The sequence below is a fragment of the Lissotriton vulgaris genome, chromosome 11, assembly GCF_964263255.1.
Source record: "Lissotriton vulgaris chromosome 11, aLisVul1.2, whole genome shotgun sequence".
Taxonomy (NCBI): Eukaryota; Metazoa; Chordata; class Amphibia; order Caudata; family Salamandridae; genus Lissotriton; species Lissotriton vulgaris.
Window position 1 is genome coordinate 1,076,855,468 of NC_141699.1, and position 13,130 is coordinate 1,076,868,597.

Genomic DNA, 13,130 nt, shown 5'->3' on the forward strand with positions numbered 1-13,130 from the left:
GAGTGATTAATGAATATTGAGTATTAATAGGTGAGTATTAATAGGTGAGCATGTTCAGCTTGGCGCTGCCAGAGTGGTGAGACGAGTGATTAAGAAACCTTGACTAATAATAAGTGGGAACAAGATGCATAGGTAATTATTTCACCAGATTTGTTTAAAATCTAGTCCCAGTGCAAAGGAGTAGGTGGGAAGAAGATGCGTAGGTAATTATTTCACCAGTTTTGTTTTAAATTCTATTCCCATTGCAAAGGGGGAGCAAGATGGGCAAGTAATTATTTCTCTCCTTTTGTTGTAAAAATTTCTCAATTGAACAATGATGTCAATTGATAAGGGTTCTGAGAGTACCTGACTCAGAAATTAAAGAGTTATGGTCAGATCATCTTCGAGGCCATTTTGAGTCTTGGCTTAAAAGTGGCTGAATAACCTTGAGAGGTTCCATTTTGAGGCTCGTTTGAAATACGCAGTAAGATCAGAGACACGCAGTCTAAAGGAGGTCATTACCTTGTAGCTCCAAGTGAGCTGCCATTGTTGCAGGGAGGTTTTAGACACAAAGACACTTACCCTGTCTAGGTATTGAAAAAAGGTGGAGGTGTCCCTCATTATCACCCTGGAAAAGGCAGTATTCAGGGAAGCAAGGCAGCTCGTTGAGACCGAAGAAGCTCGGCTCCACACTGTGTCGTCCCACAGCCACAACGTAGCTTCAGCTCTCTTAAGGCTCCGCGGGGGCAAGTGTGACCGGTCAGCAGAGGCGAGACCCGTCAAGGTTGCCAAAGCGGTCGCCTCCCCTCAGAAAGCATCCCATAGCCACCTCGAAGCTACGGCCCTCCGTGGTCATCAAATTAGGAGTGGGGGCGAGCGCGTTGACTCTGACACATCAGGCCTTCCATCGGTCCCCACTGCAGATAAGCGTCATTGAGGCCGTCATTTCCTCTCAGAAGGCGGCAGCCAACTCGAAGTTGCAGCCATCCGTGGTCATCAAGGAGGAACGGGGGCGAGCACATTGATTCTGATACAGCAGGCCTTCCAGTGGTCCCCAATGCAGGTAGGCAGCTTCAAAGTAGAAAATTGTAGTCGTAGTTGGCCTTGTAGTATTATTGCCTGTTGATGCGGGGTGAATGGCTGGGTTAGCCAGGGATATTCCCCGATTTAGTGATCCCCAAACCCGGGAGCTGAAGTGCTGAGCTCTTACCTAGCCGCCACCTTAGCCTTCAACTTCTGTGTAATAACAGTTTACAATGTTGACAACCACTGCACTCAAAGGAAAGTTTATTACACAATCATGTAGCAGTGGCGGCCTTAGGCATGTGCAAGCTGTGCACCTGCACAGGGCCACCAAACCCAGGGGCCACCACGCCAATATATATCCTTAATATAATAATCCTCTGAGGATGGATACATATTTGCGTGGGGGCCCCTGGCAGGGATTTGGCGGCCTCCAGCTCTGTTCCACTTCCAAACACCCTGACCCTCCCCTCTTCACTGGCCTCCGTGCTCCGCCCCGCCCGGACCCCCTCTTCTGGGGCCCCCTACCTATGCTCCCTGCCCAGGGCCGCCATGAGCCTAGAGCCGCCCCTGCATGTAGCATCACACACACCTGTGCACCTTATACTAATATGCTAACACCTGATGATGTTGGAATGTCTGTATGCAAAGCCTTGGCCACAGTGACTTTAGTCAACAACTAAATGTGTTTCCCTCAACCCCCTGTCATTCTTTCTCTCCTGGGGGTCGTTCACCCTACCTGGCGCACAGTCTCTGACATGGTGTGCGTGTTGGGCGTACGCAGAGACACGTTCAGAACAATCACGGCATTGGTTACGATGATGCCGGTTACCGTCATGAGGAATGTCAGGTACCTGAGGAGACAACCAACAGAAGCAGCAGAGAGACAGTCATTTCAGCATTGTAAACAAGATGGCCGAACCCATTCACACAATATTGAGCATGATAAAGCTTACATTACTCAGTGATAGGGTGACCTCCTGACCAGCACTTTACCAGCCTAGCTGGTATTTTTTATAGCAAGAAAGCCAAGGTGGAAAAAAATATTTGGAATCAATAAAATATGTTTAATATGAATTTAAAGATACAAACAAAGGATGATAAGATGTCAAAAGATTAATAATACTGTCTGAGTACTATTAAATTATTTTAAAGCAAATATGGTCTATGTTAAAATAGAACACAGAGGATTTTGAAGAAAATAATTTAGAGTATCAGCTCTAATGCATCCAGAACTCATGGACATCATTCAGGGGTTTCAGCGCCTACCACTTGCTTGCCCCTTGTGTCCCCTGGTACTGCCTTTGTGAGCCCCTCCGGCCTCAAGGTTGGAAACGTCTGTGCCAAGTGCACAGGTACAGTCCTCCCTGATAAGTATTGGATTGGGGTCAACCCTCCTTGTATTTTGCAATTCTTTTTTACACTAATAGTAAATAATACTCTATAACTCAATATTAGTGTAATAAAAATGGAGTACAATTAACAGGAATGGAACCTTTGCCGGGAGCTGAAGTAAGTAAAAAAAGAATTTAAATATATTGTATGTGTGTGCTTGTGTGTGAGTGTTATGTGAGAGAGGGCTTATGTGTAAGCATAACTGTGGAAGTCGGCGACAGGTCATGAATAACATTGAGTGTCAGTGAGTATGAGTCAGAATGAGTGAGACTAAGGGCCCGATTCACAGAATGAACTTAAGACTCAATCCTAAACGTACTACTATTCTGGTATTCACAGAATGCACTTACTACTTTTGGCATTCACAGAATGAATTTACTACTTTTGGTATTCACAGAAGTTAGGATTTTGACTTAAGTTTGTCTTAAGACAGACTTAAGACAGACTTAAGACAGACTTAAAACAGACTTAAGACAAAATCCTAACTTAAGTCTGTGATGGCTTTCGTTTGCTAACAGTGTTGCAAAGATTGGAGAGGGAGGAAAAGGAACTGTGCAAACCCAATGCTCGTCTCCAGATACTGCTTAAAACCGTGCCTAGTGTAGAACCTTACCTGCTCTGGCCAGTAACGGCACATGAGCGTTTTTTTTATTAGTCGGGTTCCGGTTCAACTTGTTCCACCTACTTTTAGCAGCGCCGAGGGGATGTCACAAAGGGACAGTGTTAGCAACCTGTGGCTGCGACAATCTGTCTCCACAGGATCTGCTGCACTTTGTATTCTTTTGTAAATTCTATGAATTCCCCAGGGCTTGTTATCTTAAACCTCTTTTAAAAAGGCTAAATTTTGTTCAAGTTTGCCCGGCCCTCTTTTATTTACAACTGTTAAAACCTGATTGTTTACCTTTTGTGATCGGTTTTTTAAGGTGTTCAATGAAATATAGGAAATGCCTGGACCTTTAGTCTGTATAAAATTAATCCCTGATTAAGGTTTATGTAAAGTGTAATAACAGTTATACGAGAACTGAAGACCCTAACGGTTTTATCCTTGCTGTTGTGTAATGTGGATTATCATAATGTGCATTTTTTATGTATTTTTTATTTCTTTTAATCATGAACTTTTATGGTTTTGTATTAAAAAACCGAATAAAGCTTTTTGAAATTGAAATTGTGTGTATATTTGCCAACCAAAAGGACAAAAAAGGACAGGCCCCCAGACTACAAGATTATTGTATCAATATTATCAAGGACCCTGGAAAGGATAAGAAAGGTCGACCCTTTAGCACTTAACAAAATAGCTGCTCATGCAAAATAGCTGCTCATGAAGATTTCACACATGCTCATCTGGCAGAAACATTTGAATATGCCCACTATTCCAAACTTATATTTTAGTCTGTTTATATTTATATATCTATTTTAATTTGTTCCTTTGTATATATTTATATAATATATTTTTGTTATATTTTGTTTATATATATTTGAGTTGCACTTATATTTCACTTTCTTTCCTGATTTGCAGTGCAGGTATCAGAGGGTATTTTTTATTGAGTTGTGGTTGCATGTGGTTCAGCTGTAGGATTTTTTGCAGATAAAGACAGTAATTGCTTGTAGTTCAGCAACTAGTGCAAATCCTTGGTATGTCATGAGGAGACTTTGAACTAATTGGCTGAAACATGTTGACCTTCCCTTGTCAGGTGTTCTATAAACTGGAAAAAATGAAAGAAATTCAGGAAGACAGCAAGCAGGCACTAAGGAATGTGGACTTGTATGCCTTTATCGCCTTGCTTGAATTCATTGAACTACTCTGGGTGTACTACAGACAGCCAACATTTGTGGACACCACATGTGTCCTGAAATTCCATCACAATGATCGTGCTAATTATTATGAACTAAAACATCTTACAGAATGAGTTCTGATAAACCCATCCTAAAGAAATAAATGCATTACGGCAGTAATACTATGGGCTCGATTCCGATCTGGTAAAATGCGCTCCGAATCGTCATACGGAGCAATTTTCCCCGTACGAATCGTACCCGTAAACGTCCCCGTACGTACAACGAAGTACGATTCGTACCAGGAGCCAAAGACCGTACGAGTCGTACAGGACTCCGTACGACTAAATTATCCGTACGAGTCTCACTCGGAACCCGCTGTACGTGACATCGCTACGCTTCGCGGCTGGTTTTTACGACCCAGCAAGTACGAATCGTGTCAGGTACGCACCGTACGCCCCTTTTTTTTACGGGAGCTGGAAACAGCCGTAAACGCATAGTTCGCGCCGAAACAAGTACGGAACGCCCCCCCCCCGGGGATGCCGCGTACCCCCCATGATCGCCGGGGTACGTCACGTACCCCTGCGATCATGGGGGGTACGCGCCGTACACCCAGCGTACATGGGGTACGCAACGTACACCCGTCGTACATGGGGTACGCAACGTACACCCATCGTACATGGGGTACGCAACGTACACCCATCGTACATGGAGTACGCAACGTACACCCATCGTACGTTGCGTACCCCATGTACGCTGGGTGTACGTTGCGTACCCCATGTACACTGGGTGTACGTTGCGTACCCCATGTACGATGGGTGTACGTTGCGTACCCCATGTACGATGGGTGTACGTTGCGTACCCCATGTACGCTGGGTGTACGGCGCGTACCCCCCCATGATCGCAGGGGTACGTGACGTACCCCTGCGATCATGGGGGGTACGCGCCGTACGGTGTGTATGTGATTGTGCGCTTTTCCGTACGAATCGCCCTTACCTGACGCGGCCCGTACGAATAGCGTTCTGATCACCCGGTCCGGATCGTACTCGTCGGGTCGTACGGTGTGTTTACGAGTCGTACGGAAACGGCTACGAATACGAATCGTACGGGGGATTTTTTTTACCGGATCGGAATCGGCGCCCATGTGTGATCAATTGAACCTTTGTCTGTAATGTTTTGATGTTGTTTTGACTATATTTGTGTTGATGGATTACAGCAATTTGTTTGAGGAATTGTAAGGAAAGATGGAAACATATCAAGGCCCAGATTTACAAAATTGTCACACAACACAGCGCCGCAACCACAAATGCTGCACTGTGTTGCTTGACAGTGAGAGAGCAGAAGAGCGCCCTATCTACAGTGAAATGGGGATCACTGAAACAATATCGATTGCAAAAATATAGACCTACAAAAATATCGAGTAAAAAATATAGAATGCCAAAATATCGACTTCCTATCTTCAAACAGGTAAGTACAAAAATATCGAATCAAAAATATAGACAGTCAAAATATCGAATTTTTAAAATAGTTAAAAGTAATTTTAAATTAATAAAATAATAAATATAACTAACTTAAATATACTTAAAATACTTAAAAACCATTAAAATAATAAATCATTATTATAAAAAAATATTTAAACATTTTGTAATACATATATATATATATATAACCATAGTTTTAAAAAAAATTATACAATATATTTACCATAAGATAGCGAGAGGGTTAAATTTACTATTACCACTCCAGAAAGTGCAACAGTAGGGAAAGCGTTGGATAGCGTAGGGGTAAAAATTACTATTCCCACACTAGTGAGTGCAACAGTAAGGAAAGCGTTGGATAGCTTAGGGGTAAAAATTACTATTCCCACTCCAGAGAGTACAACAGTAGGGAAAGCGTTGGATAGCGTAGGGGTAAAAATTACTATTCCCACTCCAAATGAGTGCAACAGTAGGGAAAGCGTTGGATAGCGTAGGGGTAAAAATTACTATTCCCACTCCAGTGAGTGCAACAGTAGGGAAAGCGTTGGATAGCAAGAGGGTAAAAATTACTATCCCCACTCCAGAGAATGCAACAGTAGAGTAAACGTTGGATAGCGTAGGGGTAAAAATAACTATTTCCACTCCAGAGAGTGCAACAGTAGGGAAAACGTTGGATAGCGTAGGAGTAAAAATTACTATTCCCACGCCAGAGAGTGCAACAGTAGGGTAAACGTTGGATAGTGTAGAGGTAAAAATTACTGTTCCCACTCCAGTGAGTGCAACAGTAGGGAAAGCGTTGGATAGCATTGGGGTAAAAATTACTATTCCCACTCCAGAAAGTGCAACAGTAGGGAAAGCGTTGAATAGCGTAGGGGTAAACATTACTATTCCCACTCCAGAGAGTGCAACAATAAGGAAAGTGTTGGATAGCGTAGGGGTAAAAATTACTATTCCCACTCCAGAGAGTGCAACAGTAGGGAAAGCTTTGGATAGCGAAGGGGTAAAAATTACTATTCCCACTCCAATGAGTGCAACATTAGGGAAAGCGTTGGATAGCGTAGGGGTAAAAATTACTATTCCCACTCCAGTGAGTGCAACAGTAGCGAAAGCGTTGGATAGCAAGAGGGTAAAAATTACTATCCCCACTCCAGAGAATGCAACAGTAGGGTAAGCGTTGGATAGCGTAGGGGTAAAAATTACTATTCCCACTCCAGAGAGTGCAACAGTAGGGAAAACGTTGGATAGCGTGGGAGTAAAAATTACTATTCCCACTCCAGAGAGTGCAACAGTAGGGTAAACGTTGGATAGCGTAGAGGTAAAAATTACTGTTCCCACTCCAGTGAGTGCAACAGTAGGGAAAGTGTTGGATAGCGTAGGGGTAAAAATTACTATTCCCACTCGAAAGAGTGCAACAGTAGGGAAAGCGTTGGATAGCGTATAGGTAAAAATTACTATTCCCACTCCAGAAAGTGCAACCGTAGGGAAAGCGTTGGATAGCGTAGGGGTAAAAATTACTATTCCCACTCCAGAGAGTGCAACAGTACGGTAAACATTGGATAGCATAGAGGTAATATTTACTATTCCCACTCCAGTGAGTGAACCAATAGGGAAAGTGTTGGATAGCGTAGGGGTAAAAATTACTATTCCCACTCCAGAGAGTGCAACAGTAAGGTAAGCATTGGATAGCGTAGAGGTAAAAATTACTATTCCCACTCCAGCGAGTGCAACAGTAGGGAAAGCGTTGGATAGCATAGGGGTAAACATTACTATTCCCACTCCAGAGAGTGCAACAATAAGGAAAGCGTTGGATAGCGTAGGGGTCAAAATTACTATTCCCACTCCAGAGAGTGCAACAGTAGGGAAAGTGTTGGATAGCGTAGGGGTAAAAGTTACTATTCCCGCTCCAAAGAGTGCAACAGTAGGGTAAGCGTTGGATAGCATAGAAATTTTAATTACTATTCCCACTCCAGTGAGTGCAACAGTAGTGAAAGCGTTGGATAGTGTAGGGGTAAAAATTACTATTCCCACTCCAGAAAGTGCAACAGTAGGGAAAGCGTTGTATAGCATAGGAGTAAAAATTACTATTCCCACTCCAGAGAGTGCAACAGTAGGGTAAGCGTTGGATAGCGTAGGGGAAAAATTACTATTCCCACTCCAGTGAGTGCAACAGTAGGGAAAGTAAATACTTCATATGTATTTAAAAATAAATTAAATATTAATACCAATTACAAAATAATTAAAATTAATTCCCAATTTAAGATATTATAATAATTATTCAATTTAAAATAATAACATTAATTTAATTACTAAACAATAATTACCTGTTAATACAACATATTTACAAATAACAATAAATTATTAAAACATTTAAAAATAATTAACAATTAATTCTAAATAAATACCAATTCATATATTAATAAAGGTAATTAATTACAATTAAATGACTTCCCACCCAATTCCCCTATAAACCCACAACCCACTACAAAAATTAAATACATAAAATTAACATATTTATCAATCAATCAATTAATAAAAATTAATTACCAATTAAAATTTAATTAATTACCAATTAAAAATTAAATTACAATTAATTCTAAATAAATACCAATAAAAAAAAATGTATTTAATTACTTATAATTGAAGTACTTCCCACCCTATTCCCCTATAAACTCACAACCCACTCCAGAAAATAAATGAATAAAATTAACATAATTATCAATTCTTAAAAAATAATTACCTATTATATTTTAATTAATTGCCAATTAAAAAATAATTAACAATTAATTGTGAATAAATACAAATACATTTTTATATTTAATTAATTATAATTAAACTACTTCCCACCCTATTCCCCTATAAACCCACAACCCGCTCCAGAAAATAAATAAATATAATTCAAATAATTATCAATTAATCAATTAATAAAAATAATTCCCAATTATATTTTATTAATTGCCAATTAATAATTAATTAACAATTAATTGTACATAAAAAACAATAAATTAAAATATTTAATTAATTATAATTAAATTACTTCCCACCCTATTCCCCTATAAACCCACAACCCGCTCCAGAAAATAAATAAATAAAATTCACATAATTATCAATTAATCAATTGATAAAAATGAATTACCAATTATATTTTAATTAATTGCCAATTAATAATTAATTAACAATTAATTGTACATAAATACCAATAAATTAAAATATTTGATTAATTATAATTAAATTACTTCCCACCCTATTCCCCTATAAACCCACAACCCACTCCAGAATTATATTACGCAAAAATTAAATACCATAAATTGACTTACTTACCTAAAATTCGATATTTTTGTTGTCTATATTCTATCCATCTATCTTGTTGTTGTCTATATTCTGTCCCTCAATATTTCTGTTTTCTATATTCTGTCCATTCTATATTTTTGATTCGATATTATTGTCCTTCTATTCGATATTTTTGTAGTCTATATTCTGTCTTATCTATATTCTGTCTACTCGATATTTTAAACTTGATATTTACCTACCTCGATATTTTTGTTGCCGATATTATGTCTGTATACCGTGATATGGCACTCTCCCCCATCTACCTAGCACCGGCAAAGGTTTTTACTGTCCAGTGACACGCACGCCCCTTTACACCATAGTGCAAGGGTGTGTCCGTGAATCTAGCACAGGTTTAGTACTGGAAAGGTACCCTTACGGTACAAAATACAATACTTAGTCTTAATTAAAAACTTTCTTCTGCTTTGTATGTGTGCTGCACAGTACAGCTCGCATGCAAAGTCAGTTGAAAAGAAAGGAGAAATAAAAACATTTCTCCTTTTAAGGCTTACTTTCAAATGGTGTTAATCTTTGGTGCAAAACACTGCCTGCTATAGTTAGTAGATAGGGTTTAGCGTCAAAAAAGCATAGGTGGCCACATGGGATCGCACATATACCACCCATGTAACGCACCCTTGCTGCTAAGTAATGCAAAGCAGTGATTCACGTTGCTTTGCATTACTTTTAGGCTACTTTCCAGCGCAAACAAGTTTTATACTAGAAAGTAAATTAGAAAAAAAAAATTGTGCTGGTTTGCGTCACTTTTGTAACGCAAACCCAACACAAAATGGTTGTATATCTACCCCCTTGTCTGTACTCCAATGACATGTTACACTATCTTAGTTGATACGTGTCATATGACAAATCTAGCTGTGTTGAGAAACCATATTCTCCATACATATCCCAGGCCATTGGCAGGCTCTTTTATTCCAATTTTATAAACAATCTTTTCCACAATTGGTATTCCTGAAAAGTTAAGTCTAACAAAGGACAACAGTTCAATAGCACACATTTTTCATTTATTTGGGTATTTCCATGGAACATACACAAATTTGCTGTGTTTCTAGATGTTTCTATTTTTCACTGGGTGTTCATGCCTAAACCCATAACACCCAGTATTTGAGGACTTGCCGGAAGGAATGTATAAAATATGTAAATTTGAATGTTGGCTAAAATTGCACACATTTTCAATCAATAAAATTAGCTTTGGTTACAACACTGGTCTGGAGGGCAGGGTATAGTATGCCATATTTTCAGCATAACCACCTACTAGGTAAATAAGGTCCATTTAGAATATTTGTATGTACATTTATCTAATGAGGATATCCCAAAAATGAATTTATTTTACGTGAATATCATATAAATCTGGCATGGATCCAGCCCTCCTGGCCCTACGCTGGACACTGATGTAGTAGCGGATTTCTTCACAAGCATTCTTGAAATTTCATGATAAGGTTCCTGGGAGTGGCTTGAAAGGATATACTTTTTTCCCCTGGAGGAATTCCTGACAGGTAGAACAAGCAAAATGTAAAGGTAAGTCTTACTTTACGATGAGCGGTACGGCCTGTGACGTTTCTGGAACCTTCTGTGCGATTAGGAAAAGGAAAACAGTCTGTGCTAGAAGAATGTTGATGGAGACGGTACATTTCTGACCTCCAGCTGTTAGTGGAGAAAGGAACGTGATTCTTGTGTCTCCATGAATGCAATTATTTCTAAGATCTTTCATATGATATACTGGTTGTGTTGTGCCTCAACTCTGTTACCAAGCAGAAGAGCTGAGAGATTCCTATTCGCTTAACAATAACATGATTTTGCACGTGGCACACATGCCTTATTTAGAAGTAACAACACCTTAACTATGATACATTTTTACTACACATCCACTGACTTGAATATCTTTACATATTTAGTAAAAAGGGGGCTACATGGAAATTGCAATGTTTATGTGCACACCAACCCCCCAATAAGCATCAATATAGCTTTGACACTCATGGAACGTGTGCAAAGTGGATTCACATTCCATTCCACACCACCATATGCACAGTAAAGGACGCAATGCACCTTTATCTGGCAACGGATCTATAGGAAAAAGATAATACTCCAACCCTACACCATCACTCCCATAACACCCATTGCAACTTTATCTGGCATAAAATGTACTGGACATAGATGTACATTCCATCCCATGGCCCAACCCCAACATGTAATAATGTAGCTGGAGGTGGGAGATGTTGTATGGAACTGAATGCACATCCCACCATCACACCTCCAATCTCAATGCGCCATTACCTGGCAGGGGATATAGAAATAGACCCATTTACAATGCCTATTCAAAGGGCATAAGACTCAAAATACCTTTTGCTGGCAGGAAGTACACCAGGACACCAACCGAGGAAAGTAGCACACAAGGAACAATCATATTAATGATGTAGAAAAGTGGCTTCCTCTGGATGATGAGGAAGAATACGATCTCCTGGTATTCCAGATCATCAGGGGAGAAGTTATCATTGATGATTTCCTTGGCCGGACGGTGCTTGATCGCCCACTCCCCGTTCTCTGTGAGAGTCAAATACAAGAATATGAGAGAGCATAAGTACAGGATAACCAAAAAAATAAGGACAAAACCATTTGGGTACACATGGGACTACCAGTTCAGGGGATAAATTAATTCACGATAAATACATTTGTTGATAAGTGCTGATCATGTCCCTATATAAATGATTGATCAATTAAAGTGTTATCATGTAGATTGTTTTAGTGGTGAAATAAGATAAGTAGCGCTGCTATACTGAATGGTTGGATGTCGGAATATTGAGCAATATTTACATCAATCTACAAAAATAGTAAATCGTCTACATTGACTACCACTATCTCAACAAATTTAATTCATATAGGGAAATATATATTTACTATTCTTAATTCCATATTATGAACCCCTACAATATAGTAGTATTAAAACGTGTGTATTTAATATTTTTGTAGATTGATATTCCGCTGATGATATAGTGACCCCTGCCCACAGCTACCGAACATTATTCAGTTTTACAGTAGGTTGAGGAAACCTCAATGAGTTCCCTTTAAAGTCAGCTTGTCATGTTCAATATTCAGTATGCTTCTCATTCTTGTGCTTAGTATTAAAGTTTATTATTTTTATTCTCCTACGTGCTAGTCTCTTTCTTTTCTTCCTATAAGAATGAGATAAAAATAGTTGGCTGTCCACCAGCTTCAAGGCTTGCTTTGCAAATGCTAATGTGTGAAGGACTTGGTTGGACATCCATCCCACCTTCACGTTAGCTTTCCTTTAGTGGGTTTCATTGGAGATATTTGTTTTTATTGTGGTGTGCAAACCAAAGCCCGAGAGGTGGGCAGGCTGCTGTGAATAGTAGTTGGGATTATATGCTGTCACATGCAGGCCTCCTGAGCATGCTGGATGTTTAAAAGACAATAGGATGGCTTGCATCATTAGCGGATGAGAGGTAGGGGACATCAGTTTTCCAGGTTTTCAGAATGTATAAGCAAATACTGGTAAGTCTTTATACATGTTTACATTGGTTGATGTTCACACTAGGGGGCTCATTATAATGTCAGGCAGAAAGTTTCCTCCCGACAGTCGGAATCTCCTCGACCGCGTCGGAGCCCTTAATTACCTTCCAACCAACCGAATATGATGTTTGCGGTCGGAATGTAAACTGCGCAGTTATTCCGAATCGGTTCTGAGCGACTTGCAGAGTAGTCCTGTCAGTCGGAACTACGTCGTACGCCCCTATGGGCAGCTCTTCCGCACTCTGGATTATGATGTTGAATTCCAACAGCCTTTCAGCGTCGGCCTGTCCTACACGAAAAGGCTGTCGGAGAGTGACTTTGCGATCCCCCCTGGCAGGGCCCCCTAGGGTGAGCGGCCTAAGGTTGATGGCTGAGGGGGTACCTTGGTGCCCCCGCTGTAAAACCCTGCACTGTGTGGCAGGCACTAAGGGTTGCCTGCAACAGGGTGCACAGTTTTCAGCAAACACCCTATTTCCCAATTGGAGCCTGTGTTACTGCCAGTTGTCGGGCGGAACATGAGCTCCTATAGGGAATAATGGGACTTCGACCGAACATTGTTCGGTCGCATCATAATCCGGCAGTCAGAACCGCCGACCGCAAAGATGTTAGAGCCATGAA

The 13,130-nt window shown here is 40.2% G+C and overlaps 1 protein-coding gene across 1 annotated transcript in view; it reads right to left on the reverse strand.

The window, feature by feature from the left end:
• The window catches only part of CHRNG (cholinergic receptor nicotinic gamma subunit), a 92,874-nt gene that overhangs the window by 12,198 nt on the left and 67,546 nt on the right, over window positions 1-13,130 (reverse strand). Inside the window, exons 7-9 of the mRNA XM_086944546.1 lie at window positions 11,325-11,525; window positions 10,514-10,628; window positions 1,742-1,856 (exon numbers count right to left, since the gene is read on the reverse strand). Of these exons, the coding sequence (XP_086800672.1) occupies window positions 1,742-1,856; window positions 10,514-10,628; window positions 11,325-11,525 (431 nt within the window). The remainder of the gene's footprint in view (window positions 1-1,741; window positions 1,857-10,513; window positions 10,629-11,324; window positions 11,526-13,130) is intronic.